Genomic DNA, 23,369 nt, shown 5'->3' on the forward strand with positions numbered 1-23,369 from the left:
TGAACAGGAGATTTTCCTTTTATTATATAAAAGACTAGAAAAAGCCAAATAGGTTGTAGTAACACATAGCTATCAAGGCCATTGCTATTCCTTCAGTCCTTAGCGTCGTTATCCTGCAACGCCTCAACAACCCGGTCCACCCCCCATGCTAAATCCACAGCGGTTTTCCCATACATGTCACGGATCAACGGGTCTACTCCTCTGTCTCGAAGATACTTGCACCTCCATACAGTTCTCCTATTATCATGTGCGGCAACGGCATGCAACAAAGTTCTGCCCTGCTCGTCACGTTCATTCCAGTCAACTCCTGCCACCCCAAACTTATCAAATACCTTGGCCTCTGTCTCATCTGCAAGCTTCTCGATTTCCATGCTGGAGTAAATAGAACTTGCTCCCCTCCACCTCCCCCGTTTCGCCATCCACGCACCACCGCTATCAAGCAATATGCGCATGGGCGTCTGCCCGGCATCATTGCGAGCCTTTACATCCACGCCTTGGTCAAGCAGTATATCGAATAGACGCCGGGCTGCTGCTGGACACCCTATTGTAGCGCTCCATTCGCCAGAAAAGGTCATATCAATTTCGGTCAAACCACTATTTGTCAACATATCACCCAAATCAGCAATATAGTGCAGTACGTTGTTGCCATGTGCGTCACGAACGTGAGGGTTGGCACCTGCGGCAATGAGATCGGCGACCGAGAACTCTGGATCAGTTATTTCAATGCGTCCGCCATCACGGAGTCTTCGTACACGTTGCATCGCTGTATGCAGAGGATACATTCCATTGGAATCGGGTTGATTGACTAGAGTTGGAAAGTGAGAGGCTAAATAACGGAGGGATTGCCGTATTATAGGTGTCCGATCTCTATCCTCAGCTTCTAGTAGATGATGGAGTACATGTTTCCCTTTATTATCAGTGGCTAAAGGATCTGCGCCTAAATCTAGTAGCGCCTTAATTGCTGTAGGGGGTAGTGTACTTGCAGTTGGGTAATCGGAGGGATCTGGAAATGGATTGTTATAGAAACGCAACATAGTGAAGTCCCATGCCAGATCAGCATGAGTTCTATCAAGAAGAGCATCAGCACCAAGGGCATTTCGGCAAGCTGAGAGGAGGAGCGTGCGTCCTTGAGGGTCACGATGTTCCAGATCAAGGGTGAGACCTGGAAAGTCTAAGATAGGTGTGATCAGGAGGCTATCCTCGAGGATAGCATGGAGGACTGAACGAAGACCATATTCCGGTGGCGCTTTATCTTCATCGTCATCATCTGAATCATTTCCGAATTCGTCTTCATAGCTATACTTGTCTGGCCAGAAACCACGATTTTCCCAGAACTTACGACGAATGTCGTCTGGAGCTCCAGGCGGAGCTACTGGAATATCTTCTCCAGGGAAGATAGAACGTGGAAAGAAGCCAGGAAATGCAAAAGCTTGACGGAAAACAGCGTATAAATCTGCACCATGTCGGAGTAGAGCTGTGACCATACGTGAGTGGCCTTCTCGGGTTGCTTTGATATATTGCCTATAATTGCAGGCTCGATAGAGAGGGTACCAATGGTCGTCGTCCAAGGTGTCAAACCTAATAGGCTTTTCGCGTTCCTGAAAATTCGCCCGAACGCCAGACAGATCATCCGCACCAATGGCTCGTAGATTTGGGTTGACTCCATCCGAGAGCAATTCGTCAAGAATGTCGGCTGCACCATACTCGGTAGCTGCCTTGATGACGGTTGGAATTGCGCCTGAGCCATGCGACCTCAAGTACTCGCGCACTAGGTCCAAGTCGTAGATGATATCCGTCATTGGATCCATTTTGCGTGTATCAGCTGTCCCTTGAAGATTTTCCTACTTTCTTCTTGCACTTGGGTTGTAATCGCCTTGCAATTGAGATCACAGGCAGAAGAGTGCTGTTAACAGCTGGAAAGAAAGGGGGGGGTGTTTATTCCTCCAGAAAATGGAATATGTTAAATTACTGTATTGTTTGGTATCGGGAATTAAAGCAATATGTCGACGACGGGGTTACCATGATATTGCGCGGTTAAGAACTGCTAGCGATTGGTTGTGAAGCTGGCGGTTGAAGACACAGGTAGTTGGCCCCTACTAATTACATTCATCTTTAATTTTTGCGCTAAATATGGACTATTGGCTCAGAGCGAGCCTTCTTATCAGTTTCGAAACAATACTAATATCTACAATTCTGTACTCCGCTAACTCTCTCGCTTGATCTTCTTCAAATGGGTTGGGATAAAGCTCTTCTTGCACTCGCAGCCTACCATTGACTGCTCGGATGCAATAATAGCTTTACTGTGCGGAAGGCCCTGTGCACTAGCCAGATATCTCTCATTGACAACCCTCAACCGTTGTTCAATGTCAGGAACCTTTCCTTTATTCTGCTCAATAGTTTTTTGGAAGTCTATCACCGGAATATCCCTTTTCAGCGCTGTCTGGAGGTTCGTCTTCACTATTTTTGGAGTGGTCTTTGACGGCCACCCATCGTATCCAGTCAACCAAGTTTCGAAATTTCTAGCTCTATAATCATCTGAGTCCATCCTTCGTAGTGCAACCAATACAGCCGTGGTATCTTTTGCTCTTTGCCAGACCTTTGGGTAATTGCTCTTTACATCGCCGGGGTTTTTCTTAATTGTCGCATCAACCGTATCGCTGAACTTCTTAATCGGATCTCCCATTCTAGCCAGCACGTCGTAGTAATCACCCACACCAGGCATCAGTTTTGCTGAATCAGTGAAGCCGTCAAGGCCAGCCATCGTATTAAACCTAGCTGAGGCCACATAACCAAAAAATTGGTTTATATTAAGGCTAAGTAAATTGATCTTTCTAGAAGCTTCCTCGGGGAGAATTAGTTTGCTCGGTTTTTGTTTGTCGTTCGTGCCGGGATTCTGGTTTTCTGACCAGATACTGCTCGTAGTTCAAAGTTAGTACATCAAGTCTTTAATTCTCCACTTGCCCCGAGAAAGGAAACGTACTAAGTCATGAGCTCCTCGAACGTACACCTTTTACCCTGTGGTCCCTCACAGCCAGGAGCAACGGTATACGTATACTTGTTATCCATTGACTTGATTTGAGTTTCGATCCAATAATCAAACCAGTACAGCATCCTGCATGAAGTCAGAATCGAATTATTTCATTTACTCAACAGATCAATATTACTTCTCTGCATAAGCTCGTTCTCCGCCAGCAATGACTGGGGATAGCAATCGGCTGAAGAGCAGAAGAGCTCCAATCCACAAGGCGTGCATGGCGAGATTTTTTGTAATGTTTGCAGATTGTTTGTCAGCGCTGCTATTCAAAAGCTTGAGAGTGGAAGCAGTTGATAATTTGCCCACAACAAACAATAGAAATGTTAAGGGTTGTCTTCGCCAACAAGGATATGGGGGGATAAAGTAAGTAGAAGGAACAGTAACGGGGGGCAACACTCTATACCTAAGAACACCGAGACTGGCCAAACTGAGAATGACATGTACTCTTTATGCACTCTGATATTCGGGCGAAATTACACTACAATAGGCATAGAGCATAACTTTTTTTGGAACTATTCCATAGTCTGGCGGTGCGGTATCACAATGTCTCCTGAATTGTGCGGCTAAAAAGATTCGTTGGTACACAACATTGAAACGAGGTCGGAATTTCAGGTTGCTTGCATGATGTTTACAATTGAGGACTATGAATAGGTCTCAATGGGGCGAACAGCCGCGCCGCCACGTTTCATCGGGCTATCACTTCTTTAAAGGACATATGTAGAGTAGATAAGGAGAGTTCTACGGAGTGCATAATATTGCCTCGAGTTGAGTGGACATACTTCTAGTGACCCTCTGCTAGTGCAACATACGCGCCGATTCTCTACTAATCAACCCCTCTAACGAGGCGCCGTGTTGGATGAGGCTGATTTTGAGACGTCAATAATTTAAGACCGTCCTCGATCTAATCTCGCCTGGCCAGTCAAATCGTAGCCGAAGGGACAGACCATTTTTATCTCTGTTACGCCTAAAGCATTGTCTTCGGCGACTAAGTTGGCGGTAAAAAATGCCCCTACTTGCTTGTTATTATTATCAGAATCGCTGATAGGCTCGCAACTGGCGCTTTTCGGCAACAACCGGCACAACTAGCCTGGACCCTGAGAGATAAGGGCCAAATACATGTAATTAACGGAGTTTTTTGTTTCAGTATAGCACTAGTTGCAGCAAGAATAGAGCCAGGAAAAGGAAACCCCCTTGATGGAAGCATTGAGCAACCGATACATTCTGGAGTCTCCATGTTGCATCACTCGGCTATTAAGCGCTGTAGGTTGAATTGTACTTGTTTCGTCTCAGGCCGGCGCTGACGGCACATGAACTTTAAAATTTGTTCTTACTGAAATTGGCAATGTTTGGAGATGGGGGCATATATCATAAATTGGGATGTAGACAAGAAGAGGGAGTAGCATTGCCGCACTTTCAATTTATCTTCTATATCAAGTGATACACACCACATTCATTCCTTCACACTAGTATCTGGGTGTTCACTCTCGCTCTTTTCTTTTATTCCCCGGCAGTCTAACTGAACAGTCTATCGTTAGTTGAATATTTTTGTTTCGTCTTTTGTATCCACGTCACGAGCTTGGCGGGGACGAAATGTGGGTGCAGAGAGCTGCCACGGCAAGTCTGGCTGTGACAACAGTCGCAGCTACAAGCATTGTTCATGGCCCAGACAGTTTCTATTCTGCACTTCAGCCTTGCCCAGAGCAGTGTGCCGGCACACCGGAACAATGGACTGTCTACTCGTCTGTCTATCGTTTAGGAATCTGCGAAAAGCCGATGTTATTTGATTTTGCGGTTCACAATCCACTAGAAGACCCTTCGAGCACTGTCAAGGTTCGGACTTGCACGGCCAAAGCCAGCAATGAAACATCTGATAGTGTTTATAAGCGCTTAACATCTTCGACATGCATCGTACCAACCCAAAGAACCGAGCAGTCGTTGGACTTATTCAAAAGTGACACTAGCAACTCAGAAGCAGGCGGAGATCTCGAGGCAGCATTGGATATCCTCTCGACGTATTTAGCGGATTCGACTCATTGTGAGACTGGGTTTCTGGCTGCATACTATGGCGACGTAGTCGTTGGGATCTATAGTGGGTCGGCTATCGACAAATCTAAGACCATTCCATTGTTGGTGAAGCAGCTCAAACAGCAGACATCAACGGCTCCAAAGTCAATGACAGCCCAGCTTTGTGGTAGTGGCCGTAATGCGGACTACACTTTTGGTGTTTCCATTGATACCTCCGGGAATATTGCTTCTGTTCAGAAGGCCGTGAAGTCATGGAGCGTAGCATCTTGTGTCAACAGTACTCAACAGGCCACCCAACTCAGTAACGTCGCCTGGTACGAGTTGTCGCTGCCGAAAAAGTCTACAAAAAGTACTTTTAAGCGCCATCTGCTACACCAGCGAGAGGGAGGCACTTGTCAGACTGCTACGGTGGTCTCTGGCGACTCGTGCGGTTCTCTAGCTAGTAAGTGCGGTATATCGGGCAATGACTTGACCAAGTACAACCCTCAAGAATCCAATTTATGCGCTACTTTACAAGTGGGCGAGAGGGTCTGCTGTACTGCTGGAAGTTTGCCGGATATAACTCCCAAACCCTATGCCAATGGGACCTGTGCCACATACAGTGTGAAATCGGGAGACTACTGTTCATCAATTGCCGCCTCTAATGGACTCAATTCTACACAAATAGAGTTGTTTAATAACGGGACTACATGGGGCTGGAATGGCTGCAATGATATCATGGCTGGGATGAACATATGTCTCAGCTCTGGAAAGCCTCCTCTACCAGCTCCTGTTGCGAATGCCATATGCGGGCCCACTGTCCTAGGGACAAAGAACCCCACTGGAAAGGAAACATTGGCTGATCTAAACCCTTGTCCACTCAATGTCTGCTGCAATATATGGGGCCAATGTGGTCAGACTCCGGATTTCTGTACAGCAGGGTCTGGGCCAGCAGGAAACCCAGGAACGGCTCCCAAAAATAAGAATGGTTGTATCTCCAACTGTGGGCTTGATATTCATGACAAGTGAGATACCGCTTTTTGCTTGCTCTCAGAATAAAAGCTAACTATCCTATGTCATCCTTCTAGTTCTAATGCGCCATCCTCGTACATAAAGGTGGGGTACTATGAGTCTTGGAATTGGGACCGATCATGTCTCAATTATTTCGTTGGAGATTTAGCTTATACTGATTATACTCATGCCCACTGGGCATTCGCATCTATTAATACCCAGAACTACAGTGTTTTTGTGAATGATACGTATAAACAGTTCCCCGCTTTCCTTCAACTACCGCAAAATAAGATCCTCTCATTTGGCGGCTGGGGCATTTCTACTGATCCTTCAACCTACAATGAACTTCGCTCTGCTATGAATCCTGCTAATGTCGACACGTTTGTGACCAACATTGTTGACTATCTCAACGAGCAAAAACTGGATGGTGTCGACATCGACTGGGAATACCCTGGAGTAAGACTACCTTATCCATATATCTTTCCACTCTGTTGGGTCATAGGTTATGAATTTAGCAATCTGACCTAAATAATAACTTTATTATAGGCACCTGATATCCCCGGCATCCCGCCTGGTCTGGCCTCAGACGCTCCCAACTACCTGGCCTTTCTTAAAAAGCTCAGGGCGAAATTACCTTCTGGGAAGACTATGTCTATTGCCGCTCCAGCTTCTTATTGGTACCTCAAGGCATTCCCTATTGCTGAAATGGCCAAAGAGCTTGATTATATTGTCTACATGACGTATGATCTTCATGGTACGCTTACAACTTGTTTGAGACCACTATTTCGAAGACTAACCAGATAACTCCCCATGTTAGGCCAGTGGGACTATAATAATAAATGGTCGCAGGACGGTTGTGAGACAGGGAATTGTCTTCGTAGCCATGGTATGTAAACGTTATTCTTTGTTCGACACTTCTATCAAAGCTGACACACAAATTCTCTAGTCAACCTTACTGAGACAGTATATTCTCTGTCTATGAGTATGTTTACACTCCCAGCACATAATCTAGGATTGGTCTTCCTAACGTTCAAACAGTTACCAAAGCCGGTGTCCCTGCAAACAAGGTGATCGTCGGAGTTGCTAGTTATGGCCGGTCTTTTGGCATGAGCGATCCAGCTTCATGCCAACAGAGTATCTTCAACCCCAAGTGCACATTCACTGGCCCAAATTCTGGCGCTGACCCAGGTGTATGCACTGTAACACCGGGATACATTTCCAATGCCGAAATCGAGCAATTACAGTGGATAAATGAAAGCGTGACGTATAAGTTCGACCCTGGCAGCGACTCAGACATGCTATTCAATGGCACGACGTGGATCGGATATATGACAGATACTACGAAGAGTACACGCACAGAGTTTTACAAAGGTCTTAATTTCGGCGGTACGATTGAATGGGCTGTTGACTTGGAACAGTGGACTGGCGATAATGAAGCTCCATTAGGCATTGATAATGAGCTTCCAGCCACATCGCCCATAGAAGCCTGCGACGCAACGTATAACACGCTTGAGGATCTCGATGGTGCAGCGCCAGATATCCCAAGTCATTGTGTCCTTCCTTACACCTTGACTGCTCTCAACAATCTTCTTTCGGAGGCTATGACCAATTACACAAGCCTGAATAATGATGGATACGATTCCAAGTTCAAGACCTATGCCAAGGCTATCTCTGATAGCGCCGCTGGAAATATGCATGATTTTATTTACGCTAATGGCAGTCAATACTTCACTTGTATCGTGCCTGAATACTCCATTTGCTGTTCGCATTGCAAGAGTAATCAACCATCTGGCCAGCCCAGCTATTGCGACTACTGCTTCTCTGACGGAGACTGCTATCATTCAGTCTTGGAAGATCGACATCCTCAACAGGTACTGAACTATAATATTGTTAATGAGACTGAACCCTGTCCACCGGATTATTCTAAGCGTGGATATGGACCCAATAACCCTTATGAGCAATCCGTTTACTGGACTCTGACTAACAGCTCTGGGTTTTACGCCGATCTTTACACTGATTCCGGTATCCCCCAGGACAAGACCAAGATTGGCAACTATGACCGTCTCAATGCCTGCGCACCTAGTTCGAAGCCTGACGATGATTGCTGGGCCACTGGAATGGATTTTGATATTCCAATTGTCAACGGCTATTCGACCTCAGACGTGGCAAACCCCAAGGACGTCGTCCAGCAGGTCCAATCAAATATCACTAATCTTCCCCCGCAGATTTCCAATATCCAGACGCTTGTCTCTCTAGACGGGTGGTACGGAAACAGTGATGATCTGATTGATTCAGTCAGCTTGCCTATATTAATGCTTGCTCAGGCGACCGAGAACATGGCTCAAGTGGTGCAGGTTGCCGATAAGATTGAGGAAGAAGAGCGCAAGGCCCTTATATTGGCCTTTCTAAGTGCGATCTTCCTTTTTCTCCCCATTATAGGTGAAGTAGTGGGTTCTGTCGGCGCTTTGGCAGATGTGGCAACCGTTCTCTCCCTTCTTGGAGTTGCAGGAGAAGTGGGGACTGATATTTATGGAATTTTTAGCGACCCTCAAAACGCTCCACTCATGATCATGGACTTAATTTTGACGCCTCTATCTCTTGGAGATGTTGGCAACATTGCCAAAGCTTCCAAGATTCGCCGCGGAATGTCCGATGCAGATATTGTTAAGCTGGGCGACAAGGTTGGCAGCCGGATGAAAATCCTTGATCACATCAAGGGATCATGTACTAAAGGCCTGGAGTGAACGAGGAAGCCTTCAAAAAGGCAATATTACTCAACGTATCCAATAATGGTTTCTGAAAAGACTCCTTTAGCGATAGGGCTCCCACTTAACATGCAATGAGTGTTTTCACTGTATATTATTTTTTTTTTTATAAATCTCTAAATCTCAGCAAAATTATATAGAAATGCCTAGTCAAACCTTATCATATTAATTACTTAGATATAATAAGTATACTATATAAATATTATTAACTATAAACTGATACTTATAAAAAATTACAGAGAATACAGAAAATTACACTGTAATTTTAGTAATTCTAATCAGTTTTAATTGAGATTTACTAATTTCTGAATTTATTATTATCAAAGCTTCCATTATGTATAATCTTAATTTTAAGCTATGGTTTATATATAATTTTGTTGAGATTTAGAGATGGCAAAAATGGCTATTTTCTTTGCAATACACGAGTGTGCCGTGTACTTGTGGGATACGCTAGGCCTAATTAATCTTATGTAACGCGTCTATACGAATGTAAAGCGGTTGGTGTTAAGTTTATGTAGGTAGTAAAACGCAGCACTTCCTCATTTTCGATCTATAATATACAACATAGGGAACACAAAGAAAGAAAAGTGTTTGATATTTTAGATTCAGAAGTATAGTGTATCAGTGTATCACAACACAAGTAGCTCCCGCTCTGTACATGATGGAGGATGCACCCCGTCTAAGCCTTGGCCACAATGCCTACAAATTGTTAGTTCCGCTATAACATATATATATATGAGAAGAGGGAGGAATGGCGACTCACGCTCAACATCGGCAACACTCTGTTGAAGAATCTGCTGGAGGACCTTGGGGTTCTTGAGCTCTTCTTGGATCTTGCTAATGACGCTTTCGGCAAGCTCGCGCTGCTCACGCTGCTTGACTTGGCCTTCGTAGCGCACCCAGGAGTCGAGAACCTGCTTGGCCTCGGCAGCAAGGGCAGTACGCTGCTCGAGCTCATAAGCCTGAGCCTCAAGCTTGGCGGTTTCCTACCAGATATATTAACACAACCCTCAAACCGTAACTAATTGTGAATTGAACAAACCTTGGAAACCTCAAACAGCTGCTTGGTAACCTCGACAACGCTGCCGAGTTGCTGCACGTTCTCAATGCGGGCGGTGACAGCGTTGGTGTGGTCGGCACGAGCAGTGTTGAGGATGTCCTTGAACTTCTGGCTCTGGCTCTCGGCCCATTCCTTGTACATGGGACCACCGTACTTGCCGATCGCAGTGAAGACGCTGAGCAGACAGAAGGCAATGACGGTTTCTTCGTTCAGCACGTACAGCTCGTTGCTGATGGCGGCGATGGAGAGGCCGGCGCCGGCAGACAGAATGGCGGTCTTGGAGACCAGCGAGTTGCCAGGAAGAGCATCGATGATCGACTGGGCTTTCTTCTTGGGCTCCTCGGCCGGGACGTTGGAGTTGTATCGGGCGGCCGTAAGGTTGGCTGTGACAGAAGGGATGCTGCGGGCGACGACAGCGGGTCGCATGCGGGTGGCGCCTGAAAACGAGTTAGAGGGCAATCGAGTCACGGCAGGGAAGATATAGCGACATACCAATGGCGCTCTTAGCCAAACGCGAAGCCATTGCGGTGAGAGAGACGTGTATGGGCTGGTCAAAAGCGGGAGAAGAAGGAAGACGTCGGGATGGAGTTTGGCAGGCGCCAAGCCGCTAGCCGGGACGGGGAAGGCGCGAAAATTACTTCTACTTAGTGGGAATAATTAATCATTTACTTCTTTCTACTTGGTAGAAATAATTACCATTTCCTTTCTGCTGGACAGGCTTTCTTAATCACAATATGCCCGGCATAGCAGATCCTAGCGACCTTAGCACACGCTCGAAGAAGCGCAAGCAGTCCTCAAAGGAAGCCAATCCCTCTTCCAAGCGTCGGGCCGTTGCAAGCGATAAGATCAATGGAGAGCAGGCGAAGATCGAGGAATTGGAGGCGCAGATCTCGGAGTCGAGGAAATACTACAACAACATCGCAACTTTGATTTCCATGCTGAACAGCGATGATCAGCCGAACCTCGCTGTCGCTGTTTCTCTCTGTCGCGTGTTCTGTCGGCTTATCGCCGGTGGTGATTTACAGCAGTCGTCGAGAGCTGCTGAGCAGGAGCAGATTATCGTGGCTTGGTTGAAGGAAAGATTACAGGAATACCAGGCTTTTCTTCTAAAGACTATCCGTCATTCTGATTCTTCCTCGCAGGTGCGTTCCAGTGTGAAATGTAAGGCTTCGCAGACTGATATGTGCCAGATTACTTCCTTGACCTTGTCGATGCGGATTATCAGCACCCGTGCTACCCATATACCAGAAGCAGAAATCCAAGCATGGACAACCGGTCTTTTTTCTTCTGTCTTCGAGGCTCTGGTCGAAGCCGAGGATGGCCAGGGAGTACGGACAGAGTTTGTTGAGAAGTTCATGAAAGAATACGACGACGTTAGATTTTATACCTTTCAAAAGATCTCGTATGTGTGGTGAATTATTTTTTTCTACTAGAATATCACTAACATCATCTAAGAACATACGCAGCTGAAAATCGCCCTGCCGAAACCATCGAAGTACTCATCTGGATTCTCTCCCAATGCGACTCTACAATCCCCCAAGACCACACGTTCACCAGTTTCTACGGCAAAACTCCAAGCGCACAAAAAGCGCAAAAGAATCCTCTCTTATCTGTGAATGGCCACAAGAGACGAGCGCAAGAGGCCTGGCTGGCCATTCTTCGCAACAACCTTTCCGAGTCCCAGCGAAAAGCCCTCCTCAAAAAGATCACTCACACCATCGCGCCGTGGTTCTTCCGTCCGGAGCTATTGATGGACTTCTTAACCGACTCGTACAATTCCGGCGGATCTACCGCGCTTCTCGCTCTATCTGGTCTCTTCTACCTGATCCAGGAAAAGAACCTGGACTATCCACAGTTCTACCCAAAGCTATACTCGCTTCTAGACTCAGAGCTTCTCCATTCAAAGCACCGCTCGAGATTCTTCCGTCTTTTGAACTCGTTCCTCGCATCAACACATTTGCCCACTACCCTTGTTGCCAGCTTCATCAAACGCTTGTCTCGGCTCGCATTAAACGCACCGCCGAGTGCCATCGTTGCCATCGTCCCATTCATCTACAATCTCCTAAAAGACCACCCTACCTGCACATTCATGCTCCATCGCACTCTTCAGGACAACAAAGCAAAAGCCAAAATAGAGGCCCACGGCATGAGCGATCCCTTCAACCCCGACCAACCAGACCCAACCCTCACTCACGCCATCGAGAGCAGTTTATGGGAAATCGAGACCCTGCAATCTCATTATCACCCGAATGTGGCCGCGATTGCGCGGATTATATCAGAACAGTTCACGAAGCAATTGTATAATCTTGAAGATTTCCTGGACTATAACTACCATGGTATGCTTCTGGCGGAGTTGGGGGCTGAAGAGAAAACGTTCAAGAAAGCTCCGGTCGTGGAGTTTCAGATACCCAAACGGATCTTCACGGATAGGTTGTTAGAGGAAGATAATGGCGAGGACAGCGCGCCGGGAAGTCTGCTTAGAAGATTGTGGGATTTTAGTTCCTAGTTTAATACATTGACACATACGAGGAATGCTGGGGATGTAACCTCTACTAGAGTAAATATCTATGCAGATCAATACTTTATTCCAATATACTTTTTTATTCTATTATTTCTGTATTCTCCTTTTACTAGTTAGACTGGAGTCGCCGCCTCTTGTAATTATGTTCAAGGCATTCCCAACATTCAATAATCCAAATTCCACCCCTCTGTCGCGCAAACTAGGCCAGTGCAGGAAACAATCATCCCCAGCACGAAAGGGAGGGACTGGAATGCCAAGCAGACAACCTACACCTGCACAGAGAAGGAAGAAACATGCTATTATACTAGGGTACATACTGCACATTACTAAGAGTCGCGGAATTCCTCAGGGCAAGTCATTCAAAAATCCCTACCTATTTCGGGAGCGCGTCAACATTCCACAACAACCCAAATCGAAGGAATAGGGAATAACCTTTAGAAAATGAAAATTCCGTGGGAGAGAGAGAGAGTCCAATATGGTTAGTTTGAGAGGTGCGTTCTTGCTATTTCTTTCTCTCTCGCCGGCTTCGATGTCCTTGTAGGAAATATTTATTCGGACTTTCTGCAGCTTTGACAGAGGTGTTGCTCACACAGTTAATTTTCACGAAACAACTCTCTCGCCATACCGTGCGCAACTCCCACAATGCATGTGCCATTTCTCAATGTCCTCCTCGCAGGCTCAACCTTCCTAGCCACCGCCCTTGCCCAAGGCGTCTCGTTTACAGAGTGGCCTACAAGCGTGACAGCCGGACAACCAGCGACGTTGAAATGGACCAGCGGGACAGACGCTGTAACTGAACCTCCTCATACTCATACTTCTCTAATAGACCCATCAAACTGATGTTGTATTACAGCCCACAACCATCACGCTGCGCAAAGGCGCCTCAACGGACCTTGGCAACGTCGCCGTCTTGACCAACGACGCAAAGAATGGCGAATACACCTGGACGCCGAGCACCGACCTGCCGAATGGCAGCGACTACGCCTTTCAGATCAGCCAGGGCGATCAGGTGAACTATTCGGGGCTGATATCGCTCGGTGGGGGCAGCGATGACCCTGCCGCTGCTGCTTCACTGACACAGATGGGAACTGTAGACGCAAGCAGCAGCACTGCGGCGCCAGAATCTACTACCGCTAGCGCCAGTGCGGCAGATGTGAGCAGCACGTCTGCACCTGAGAGAACCAATGCGCCGGAGAGCACTTCTGCACCAACGTCTGCGCCAACATCTGCGCCAGAGAAGACAACGGCTGGTAGCACGACCAGCGCGAGTGAGGCCAAGGCCACGACAGAGTCAGGGCAGCCGTCGGCGCCGGGCTCCGTTGCGCGCCCGTCGCTTATGAACACACCGTTTCAAGCTGCGCACGGCGATGCGTCGTCGACGGACTCCGCGGAGTCGAGTATGCAGACTGGTGGTGTGGGATGTGTTTCGGTTTCGGTTCCATGGGTGATGGGCGTTGGGTCGGTTGGGTTGATGTTGCTTCTTCAGTAGGATGGATTGCATACGTAGAAGGTTATTACAATGCTGCTTTGTCGATCAAATTCAAGGATACTAGGCTGGACTGTTTCATTGGTGTGCATTGAGGGCAGCCGTGGGATCCTGGTATATATTCTTGATCTCGAGTTGATATACACTATGAAGGTAGTTAATAAATAAGGGAATTAGCTAACAATGAACATTGATATAATCAAACATGTAACTTTCTATTTACTTCTAGGGTCATCTCACTATACTGCCATAAAAAAGGGATCGCCCCAAAAGACACTCGTGATCGTCAAAGATGCGCCAATAGGCGTAATACAATCGCCGCTCCTTTCGCTTTAATCGACTCCAATATGCCCAGCGTCATAGAATTCACAACGCCAACACTTGCGCAAGCCGGCAGATCAGCCTCGGGCACATTCACAGCTGTGTCTGAGACAGTCGGACATATCGTCACGATTAGCTGCAGTGTGCTATTATCGACATTGTATGAATTATACCAGTTAATAGACGCCAGAACTATAGACACGACAACCCCAAAAAGAATTGGGTAGAAGCTGAGAGTGAACCACGGGTTAACCCTCAATACGACAGGCCGATGGCCGCTTTCTACATGTATTGTGGGTTCGATGCCCGGTTGGTTTATTTTATCATTATCGATTTGCGGGATATGGTAGTATTTGGTCTTGGTGGTGGCATGTTGCGTCGCCAGTAATGTTGTCGGCGTGAAATCACCTTTTGACTTGAGATAAAGCTCGCCTGTGACCATGATGAGGAGGATAATACCCATCGTGACAACGAAGAAGATGGTATATATCGAACTCAGGGCTGAGCCGCCGTACCCCTGACCCCAACTGGTGAGTGTTTTATTAGCATTGACGCAAGTCGCCGACGTAAGGGTGTCAGAGGTGAGGCCGAAGATCCCCGGCCCACCGACCTCAAAATTGCAGTATGGAGAAGTAGCGTCGCACACATCGGCGATACAGGCATTGGATGAGATCTCCCAAAACGACGTAGTGCCGATGTGAGGCAAGAAGGATAGAAGGGTGAAGTTTGTGATGGAGAGGATTGCGTTAAGGATGGCGAAGAAAGAGAGGAATGGAATAGTCCGGACGGTAGGGCTCTGCACCGTGCCTAGTGAGGCCAGGAGGTTCAAATAGCTGCCCCCGCTAACACGCTGGATGCTTGAGATGTTGTGAGCTTCGATGGCGATGTGTAGGAGGCTGAATGTGGTTTGCAGAAAAGTGTATGCGAGGCTGATGAAGGCGAGGGTGAAGTGTCGGCCAGGTGGTGTGAATACATTCCATTTGGCAATGCCGTGAGGAGGCTTCTGGTAAATGATCTTGTGGCGGAAGATGGAGAGAAAGTTATGGCATGCTAGAAACAAATCTAGGACGCCTCCTATGACCGATGTCCACCATGGAAGGAAATAGGGTGCAGCGACGGGGGTCCAGTGGAGCGTTGCATTCGCGGGAAGCGAATTCTCAGTGAAGTTATTGTATATATCCATAATCAATGTGTTGATGTACAACAATACATATGTAGAATGGCGGTACGTTGAATGGAAAGAAGACAGTTTACCGGAATGCCTACGAATATATGTAATACCAAGTTTAAAAGGGAGGCAGACCCCATGTACAGGCTGAAAGCTTAGCAGGCTTAGCCAAGCTTGATTCTAAAGTCTATACGCTCAGCCAGGACTCTGATCCTTGTTTCGTTGAATAAGGTGTGTTGTAACAAGCCATATGAACTTAACCTCAACGGTGCATTTCAGCTCCAGTTGTCCTCTGATAGCGCCACCTCGTGTTTAAAAGTCAAATATTCGCCAATTGTCACTGCGCATACGCAGGGGGAATGCCCAGTCATATATACTAGTAGTAGCTAGGGTTGATAATAAATATAATCGTACAGGAATATATATGTACTGTTATGAATGGTTAACAATATCAAGAACAGTCAGCAATAATGTTGATAATTGCTAAGACAATAGCGGAATAGGGGCTTCCCGATACGGTTTTGTGACCGCTCAGGCCTCTAATACGCCTTATAAATTCTTGGTCTTTACTTTTGTTATGGCTGTCAGCTAGACTCTAGGTTTCAACATTTTACCATGGGATACGCATACAAATTTGTACTAATATTAGAAACATAAAACAAAAGCGTATTATTTACAAAAGATCATCGCGTCGCATAGAAGCCCTACACGCGCATCCAGATAGGCATATAAGCAACGCTAAAACGCATCAATATTGGGAGCTTAGCAACGTGCCAATCAAATGCCTGCGCGCACCTAGATAGACACTAAGATGAATTATATTAAAAGCTTACTTATACCTTATACTCACTGATGCGTGTTTGGAGCGAGACAGAAAGGAAGTAAAATAGAGTATTAAATAACTTATTCTACAAATCAACTGCTCACGCCATCAAATTTTCTCAACTTTTTAACCTACTACTCACTTCAAAATCTAATTAATATTTAAAAATAGATAAAAATCATACAAAAAAAACTTTAATTATAAAAAAAGATTTCTACTACTTATTAATAAAATAAAAAACAAAACAATTATAAATGTATATAATAAATGTTCTTAATCATGAACAATAGTAAGTGGAGCCAGCTGAACCAGTTGGAGTATGGTATCGCTGTGCGCCATCACCATGTCTGGCGCTGCCCCATAAGGCACCTGGTTTTTTATTTCTTCTTTCACTCGAATATCGTCCTGGGAGAACCGCCAGTATTCAGCAAAAACAAACAGTGGTACGGAATCCATACGCTCGGAGGCGTTGATCGCCAGAAGCCGCTAGGGTACTATACCCAGAGAGGCTGGATTCAGCGGGCATTCGACTCCGCAGGGGCCAATTGATGTGGAGGAAAGGATCTGCCACGGATAGATTGTAGTATTTGTGGATATGCACTGCAATTTTAGTGTTTAGGAAGAGTTGTCGCGACATCGAAGAGAAGACTATCGTCCAATAGGCGAAAATGCCTTCGGGCGACACTCCTGCGGGACGGGCTGCTACACAAACCCTTGCACCCAGTGAACCAACAAACTCGCCACCGAGGATAAGAAAGGTAGAGCGCATCAGTCAACCACTAGATAGCTATGCTCAAGAACAGGAAAATAAAATCGAGAAGGATGACACAAGCCCCAGGAACAAGGAAAAACCAGAAGCGGACAAGAAGTCAAAGCGAAGCGTCAATAAGACACCTAGTGACATCAGCAGACTCCGATAGCGATGATTCGGAGACAGCAAAGCTTCTGAGAGAACTCATGAAATTTACGAGAGAGATTAGACAGAGGGACCTACTGCATAAGAAGAATTAAGAAAAGTTAAAGCTGAATTTACGGCGGCTCCAGCTGAAGTTCGATAAGAGCTAGAAGACTTTCGAAATGGTATTACTACTATACAAGTAGAGTCCGAGACATGCCCAAAGAATTCTAATGTAAGTAAATCTCCTGCTATGTCGTGAAGTAAAAGGAGGAGCCCACAGAGGATTAGAGGAGGAAGTGACACCGTAGCGTGAGTGCTCATAAAATGGATTAAAAAAGCTTTTCAACTGGAACTCAAGGAAATAATAAACATTTACCAGCTATAGAACAATACGAAGCCAGGAAAGTCTTCTTAATATCAGGTTCTCAATCAGCAATAAAAAAATAATGATTCCATGGATTCCAGCTGTAGCAAATATAAGGATGAGATACATATATTGAAGCTCGGAGTCTAGTGTAGAGCTGCTACCAAACGACGATGACCAGCGGCTGGCATTCACAAGAACGTCAGCTCAAATGAACAAGAATATAGTCGCAACATAGAGGATCAATACGTAAATAATCTGAATATTATCCAGCCAGTTGCTGTCAGGGTGCTCCAAACAATTGTTATTTTCATTTAACAGTTGGCTCACACAATTATCTTGTCATTGTCTGTAATAGTTCCAGGAAAAATGTATGGTGGATTTAATCTTGCGCAAATACACTGTCTTTTCGAAGATATGATCAAACATCTTCTAGAATACTACCTGATTGCAACTGAGAATCTCGATATCTCCTAACTACGACAGCAGCGATATGGTAATAAAACTTTAGAGAATATCGAAGACACCAGGCATTTCTGGGGTGGTAAGGCAGTTTGGTTTACAGCTGCTGTCAATTTATCCACCGGAAACCAGCTGAATGTTTCCTCATAGTTTGGCTTTGGGATCTTTGTCCTTTGAGAATCTGTATACGATATCTTCGAAAGAATCTGTCGGAAATACGTAAAACCATTTCAATGGCTGTTGTCCACTATTGATCACTCCATGTTCGGCGTCCGAAGGAATGAAAACAGTACTGCCTTTTGATACCCGGTATGTTTCTCCATCGATTAAAACGTGCCCTGAACCCTCAATTATGTAATATATTTCGGCTTGTGAATGGCGATGCCGGCAGAGATGGCCTGTCCTAGGTGGGCAAACAGCCAGGCCTGCACTAAGGTCACTCGTTGGAGTTCTTGGCCGAGAGAAGAGCGTGTGCCACGTAACGTCACCTCGTGATGTGTCATTAAACGATTCTGCTGGCGTGTTTTGGAGATTGTTGGCATGGAGAATGACTGGCCGAACCGGCGATTGCTTGGACTGTCCCATGGAATAGGCACTTGGTGTAAGGTAAATCTTTGTATGAACAAATTTAACAATGGCTAAATTAGTTATTGAGTAATTATATGCACGTAGCGTCTGTGTCTTTGAAATTTATATATATTTTTTTGGGTCGGATGCAATTGTTAACTATGTAGCGATGAACCTTTTCTTCTCTGGAAGCGACTCACGCTTCGGAGGAATTGATTTCCTAACTCGGCTATATGATCCATCGAGCTAGCTGTTCTAGAATCATGGTCAGGAACACCTGGAGGGCCCGTTCGCTTTAAGGAAGGCTGGATCACCTTCGGTTAATGCTACCTCCGTGCTCGGGAACAGGGCGTTATCTGCCCATCCAAGATGAATACTTGTGGATTCTTCAACTACAAGAGTTCACGTATATCGATCGCTAGAGCGAGTCCACTAAATAGAGCAGTCAAATATCTATCGAAGAATCTGGCAATTTTGTAGCGGTTATCAATAACGCTGTTCAAGGTCAGATCCATCATACTTACTTCGGATATCATTTAGTTTACGAAAGGGGTGCAAATTATTATCGCTCCGTTGATAGGTAGACTGCTCCTAGCTACGACAGATCAGACCAATGGAACCAAACAGAGCGGGCGTATAGACGCTGCATCCAACGTCCAATTTTTGACAGTTCATTGTTCCTTATTTTAGACTTTCCATGCAATGTACTTTTACCCGTAAGCCGATCTTCATTATGCCATAGATGCGACATCATATAAGAAGACGGGTTGGGTACGAGTATTCGACAAGGATCTAAGGAGGTAAATTCTCATCCACCACGACGACCTCGCATGTGTTAACCAGATCGAGGTAATGAGATGTGGGGCCACGGGATTAAATCAGTAACAAGCATCTGGCTCAAACAAGCACCTAATTCACTCAAGTCACGGACCTAGATCTACTCTAATTGTCGCTAGCTGTGTCGAGAAACGATACAATGATTTGAACTACACAGAGGTTCCTTAAGGGCAAGTCGTAACGATATACTAAGATTATCAAACAGTAAATAAGTAATAGTAACACAACTAAAGTAGAAGAGATCCCTTAAAGTGCCATAAACTTCAAGTATGATTGCCTTGCTAACCATCTCAATATAATCGAAGTAACTTATGTTAAAAAGCTATGCCAAAATAACTAGATACATGGATATTAGCCTATTTACATATCCCATAGTTTCCTATAATTCCTCTACGCTCCATATACACTAGGTATGTACGGATTATATACTGACTGTATACCCAAGCAGTGTCCTCCCCCCATATACACTTCTCCTACGCTGCCCAAGTGAACACCCGAGTGTATATACTTACATAACCCATAACTCCGTGGCCTTACTATATAAGCCTTGTGCAGCCATGGTAGTTGGTTGATTGTAGTATTAGCTGCCTTAAAGGTGGCTTGCCCTTTCTTGATTTAACCTCGGCTAAGCTTTATACAAGTTGGTTTCGTAACACCCATCTCCCGCTATTGGATGAGATCGCTATGGAGCCTAGCCTCCACAGCCACTATTATAGGCAAGACACCTGTTTGATCTATCGGCTAACTCTGACAAATCATGCAGTGTTCTATCCCCTAGTCCCATTGACGGTTGCTATTGGTCTGGTTCAATTGTTCAGCCCTAAGGAGATTAGGTCACGGGGATACCTAGTTTGTGCCAGAAAAAATATGCGACTATAATACCGCTTGAAATCCTTACTATGTAAGGATTACGCCTTTTTGGTATAGTGATTAAAAGCTTGACAGTGTCTGTTAAAAAACGACACTACATATATAGATATGTAACTACTATCGAATATTCGCGAGATTACTAAGGTTGGGCCTTTTTATATACTAACCCATACTAGCTCTGGGACTTCATTGAAGGCAAAGAACTATTCCACTATGTTCATGATTCACAAGGCCGCTATGATCCTAGTTCTCATTTCGCAGAAATAATAGGCCTAGTCGGGCCTCCTCCACCAAATCTTATCCCAAGATCTCACTCAATGCTGAAATATAAATGGCCTGAGGCCATAAAAAGGGAGGATGGCAATGTCTGTGAAAGTGCGGAGCAGTATTTTGGTGGGCCTTTTCGATAAAGATGGTATTTCGAACACCATGTCGTAAAGTAGACTGCTAGTGTACCAATAGCCTACAGCAGGCAAATTCTTACACGATAAGGTAATCCCAGATCGGAAGCTGGCAAATACACTTCCCTCTCTAGAAGAAAGAGAAAGAGAAAGAGAAAGAGAAAGATTTTTATCTTTTGTAAAAATGATGCTTCCCTGGCTCCCAGAGAGAAGAAAGTCAGCCCGCGAATTGATAGATTACCCATTTCTCAGACTGAAATAATACTATGTATTGATATCAGAATTCAGAAATACCGCAATATTGACTCTAGGACAAAGACAAGGAGGAACATATGTACGGAATTATGCATACCAATCAACCCAAGGATGCCTTACTCGTGTTATAAGTTAACCTATCGCATGTAATCATCGTTCGTTCATTCACGCATTTATGGTCCGGTTTTAGCAGTGTTGTTCTACCCGCGACTATGTCAAAACTCACACAGGTTAAATACAGAAATGGAATTATTAGCCTGCCAGTTTGACCCAATCCGCTGTTTATTAATTAAAAAAATAGAAAATAAAATACGTTAGTGGAAAAGTGCCACAGCCTAGACTCTGTGAACAGGTGGGACTTGGTATTTTAGGACGGCTCTAGTTTGTACCGTTAGGAAATTTAAACCGACCCGGTCGGCCATTACTACCCTTCGGCCTCTGCTACTTTGTATATTGTGTTTTGTAGAGATACTAAGTGGACCACGTATAAACGAGATTGGACCGTCAATACTCGTAGGAGGAGGTATAAATCTAGTGTAAGCCGCCTGGACGCGAAGCTACCTACTATGTAGATATTTATTATTACTTTTTTCGTCCGCTTTGTCCACGAAGAACGTGGCAGCCACTCATTTTTACTATCATGCGTCTTTCACTTTCAATCCTTCCTGCATTGATCAGCTTCGTCTGTCTTGCTCATGCCAACGACGTCGGTGACTATGGTGCCGACGCCTGCGTTCCTGACTGGGAAATCTGCGAATGGCAGCAGCCCCTAATCGACTTGTTGCTTGGAATCCCTGGGGTCGATTCGATTTGCCAGCAGTATGATCCTTTGGTGACTGGGCCCATCGTTGTCACTGTCACCGATACCCCGAGACCGGTGACAGCTACAACTACATTATTCCGCGCATCGAGCCAGGTCATTCCTCATACTTCTACGTTGACGAAAACCATCCTTCAATCATCCCAAGCAGTTGTGACCCGCCTGTTTTCATCAACCGCCATTCGAAAAGTCGCTCTTACCCCTACTGTCACGGACGTTGAGGCTACCACTGTTACGGAAACGGACACTGTCACTGACACATCCTCGACTACACTCACCGACCTGGTGACGCAAACTGCTACTCAGGTAATCACACAATACACCACCACCACGGCTACCGTTACAGCAGGAGCAACGACAACTTCCGTCGCCCCAGCAAAGCGAAACACAAATGGTGACCTGGCACAGTTGGAATTGTATGGAGCTGAAGACCTCAGTGAGGCATGTTCATGCCTGCAGTCCTCAACTTTGTATGAGACCGTTACTCTACCACAGTCCACGACCACAAGGACGGTCATCCTCGCTACTACGTTGAGTTCTAGTATAGCTGTTATCCAGACTGCCGCTGTGACCGATGTAGTCATCAACACCTCGACAGCTGATTTAACCGTAGTCGTGACTGATACATCAACCACCATCTCAACAGCTACAATAACGGTTGAGACCACTGTAAGCGCTACAGTAGACCAAACAGTTGATGTCACAGAAACCGATACTGTCACGGCAACAGCCACTATCACTGACCCGTTCACAACAACGCTACCTGTTACCGTCACCGCCACCGTCACTCCAACGGCAACATGCGGTGTCAATCTTATCCAAAACCCGGAGTTCGCAAGCACCTCCTTGCCCCCTTGGACGGTAGCGTTGAGTGGAGGGTTTATCCAACAATACAATAGCAACTGCGGCGTGAGCTCGTATTGTATCCTCTTTTATGGCAGCAGTGCTGGTAGCTTCACACTTTCTCAAACCATTGATACATTCGCCGGAGAGAGTTATACCATGTCCTTTGACTATCATACCTGGAGTACTCCGCAAGCTGGAGCGGCTTTTACATGTCATGTCAATAATTCTGCTGAGACCTCGTGGAGCATCCCATTAAGTGTATCCACATCGAGTTGGGCTTCGTACACTGGAACATTTGTTGCGTCAAGTTCGTCTACCACTTTCACATGCACGGGTTCGACGACACACGAATATATATTGAACCTGGACGCGTTTGACATTCAGTGCTAAAGGTACATAACTTACCACTCGACGGTGTCTGACTGTGGAAAGTGGCAGCTGTCGAATCCAGTATCGTATAATTGGCTTCACAACATTGGACTGCGATATTCTGTCTAATGTGTGGAAAATCTTAATCATATAATTACGATCGCAGTGCACAAGAGCCACTCGAGCGGTCCTAGTCCCAAAGGGGTCCGGTGATTGCCTCCTCTTGTTAATTATCTGAGTTGTGTTTATTGTAGTTTGTGAAACGCTGATCCAGTAATTATCTCGCCTACTTTGGATTAGCAGGATCTACTGTATACTAGCCTTAATGTATAAAGTAGTGGTAGTTTACCAGTCCATATATAAGACTCTTACTGTTCTTTAGCATATCAGCACACCATCACGATGCTGGCGCTGTGTGATCATGATGGTCACCGTCTATACCGTAGATAAAGCCTGATCTGGGTGTCTCTATTAGGACCCTTACACG

General features: G+C 45.7%; 10 protein-coding genes across 10 annotated transcripts; 4 read left to right on the plus strand and 6 right to left on the minus strand.

Annotated features, from left to right (window-relative positions):
• Window positions 1-20: 20 nt before the first annotated feature.
• BGW36DRAFT_387140 (ankyrin repeat-containing domain protein) lies at window positions 21-1,099 on the minus strand. The gene has a single exon (XM_046217077.1). The coding sequence runs from the start codon at window positions 1,032-1,034 to the stop codon at window positions 93-95; it is 942 nt and encodes a 313-aa protein (XP_046068173.1). The 5' UTR covers window positions 1,035-1,099; the 3' UTR covers window positions 21-92.
• Window positions 1,100-2,121: 1,022 nt separating this feature from the next.
• On the minus strand, window positions 2,122-2,794 carry BGW36DRAFT_387143 (uncharacterized protein). Its single transcript, XM_046217078.1, has one exon. The coding sequence runs from the start codon at window positions 2,759-2,761 to the stop codon at window positions 2,204-2,206; it is 558 nt and encodes a 185-aa protein (XP_046068174.1). The 5' UTR covers window positions 2,762-2,794; the 3' UTR covers window positions 2,122-2,203.
• Window positions 2,795-4,624: 1,830 nt separating this feature from the next.
• On the plus strand, window positions 4,625-8,895 carry BGW36DRAFT_438115 (glycoside hydrolase family 18 protein; the record flags this gene model as incomplete). Its single annotated transcript, XM_046221478.1, has 7 exons — window positions 4,625-4,687; window positions 4,724-6,063; window positions 6,127-6,505; window positions 6,596-6,803; window positions 6,867-6,935; window positions 6,996-7,031; window positions 7,088-8,895. The coding sequence occupies 7 exons, from the start codon at window positions 4,625-4,627 to the stop codon at window positions 8,791-8,793; spliced, it is 3,801 nt and encodes a 1,266-aa protein (XP_046068175.1). The 3' UTR covers window positions 8,794-8,895.
• Window positions 8,896-9,185: 290 nt separating this feature from the next.
• Window positions 9,186-10,419, minus strand: BGW36DRAFT_387147 (putative mitochondrial ATPase subunit ATP4). Its single transcript, XM_046217079.1, has 4 exons — window positions 10,367-10,419; window positions 9,857-10,311; window positions 9,578-9,800; window positions 9,186-9,513 (listed from the first exon to the last, which is right to left on the minus strand). Exons 1-4 carry the CDS (start codon window positions 10,395-10,397, stop codon window positions 9,494-9,496), a joined length of 729 nt encoding a protein of 242 aa, XP_046068176.1. The 5' UTR covers window positions 10,398-10,419; the 3' UTR covers window positions 9,186-9,493.
• A 141-nt stretch (window positions 10,420-10,560) lies between these two features.
• Window positions 10,561-12,463, plus strand: BGW36DRAFT_464726 (putative ribosome biogenesis protein Noc4). The gene is made up of 3 exons (XM_046222265.1): window positions 10,561-11,016; window positions 11,065-11,276; window positions 11,330-12,463. Exons 1-3 carry the CDS (start codon window positions 10,609-10,611, stop codon window positions 12,378-12,380), a joined length of 1,671 nt encoding a protein of 556 aa, XP_046068177.1. The 5' UTR covers window positions 10,561-10,608; the 3' UTR covers window positions 12,381-12,463.
• Window positions 12,464-12,987: 524 nt separating this feature from the next.
• On the plus strand, window positions 12,988-13,884 carry BGW36DRAFT_410666 (Ser-Thr-rich glycosyl-phosphatidyl-inositol-anchored membrane family-domain-containing protein; the record flags this gene model as incomplete). Its single annotated transcript, XM_046219149.1, has 2 exons — window positions 12,988-13,184; window positions 13,249-13,884. Exons 1-2 carry the CDS (start codon window positions 13,038-13,040, stop codon window positions 13,882-13,884), a joined length of 783 nt encoding a protein of 260 aa, XP_046068178.1. The 5' UTR covers window positions 12,988-13,037.
• A 283-nt stretch (window positions 13,885-14,167) lies between these two features.
• On the minus strand, window positions 14,168-15,385 carry BGW36DRAFT_438124 (uncharacterized protein; the record flags this gene model as incomplete). Its single annotated transcript, XM_046221479.1, has 1 exon — window positions 14,168-15,385. The coding sequence occupies one exon, from the start codon at window positions 15,383-15,385 to the stop codon at window positions 14,168-14,170; it is 1,218 nt and encodes a 405-aa protein (XP_046068179.1).
• Window positions 15,386-16,588: 1,203 nt separating this feature from the next.
• BGW36DRAFT_387153 (uncharacterized protein) lies at window positions 16,589-17,152 on the minus strand. Its single transcript, XM_046217080.1, has one exon. The coding sequence runs from the start codon at window positions 16,960-16,962 to the stop codon at window positions 16,618-16,620; it is 345 nt and encodes a 114-aa protein (XP_046068180.1). The 5' UTR covers window positions 16,963-17,152; the 3' UTR covers window positions 16,589-16,617.
• Window positions 17,153-18,061: 909 nt separating this feature from the next.
• On the minus strand, window positions 18,062-18,502 carry BGW36DRAFT_303637 (RmlC-like cupin domain-containing protein; the record flags this gene model as incomplete). The annotated part of the gene is made up of 1 exon (XM_046211894.1): window positions 18,062-18,502. The coding sequence occupies one exon, from the start codon at window positions 18,500-18,502 to the stop codon at window positions 18,062-18,064; it is 441 nt and encodes a 146-aa protein (XP_046068181.1).
• A 2,815-nt stretch (window positions 18,503-21,317) lies between these two features.
• BGW36DRAFT_387154 (uncharacterized protein) lies at window positions 21,318-23,287 on the plus strand. Its single transcript, XM_046217081.1, has one exon. It carries the CDS (start codon window positions 21,488-21,490, stop codon window positions 22,901-22,903), a length of 1,416 nt encoding a protein of 471 aa, XP_046068182.1. The 5' UTR covers window positions 21,318-21,487; the 3' UTR covers window positions 22,904-23,287.
• Window positions 23,288-23,369: the final 82 nt, after the last annotated feature.

Source organism: Talaromyces proteolyticus (assembly GCF_021365285.1).
Source record: "Talaromyces proteolyticus strain PMI_201 chromosome Unknown BGW36scaffold_11, whole genome shotgun sequence".
In the NCBI taxonomy this organism is placed as follows: Eukaryota; Fungi; Ascomycota; class Eurotiomycetes; order Eurotiales; family Trichocomaceae; genus Talaromyces; species Talaromyces proteolyticus.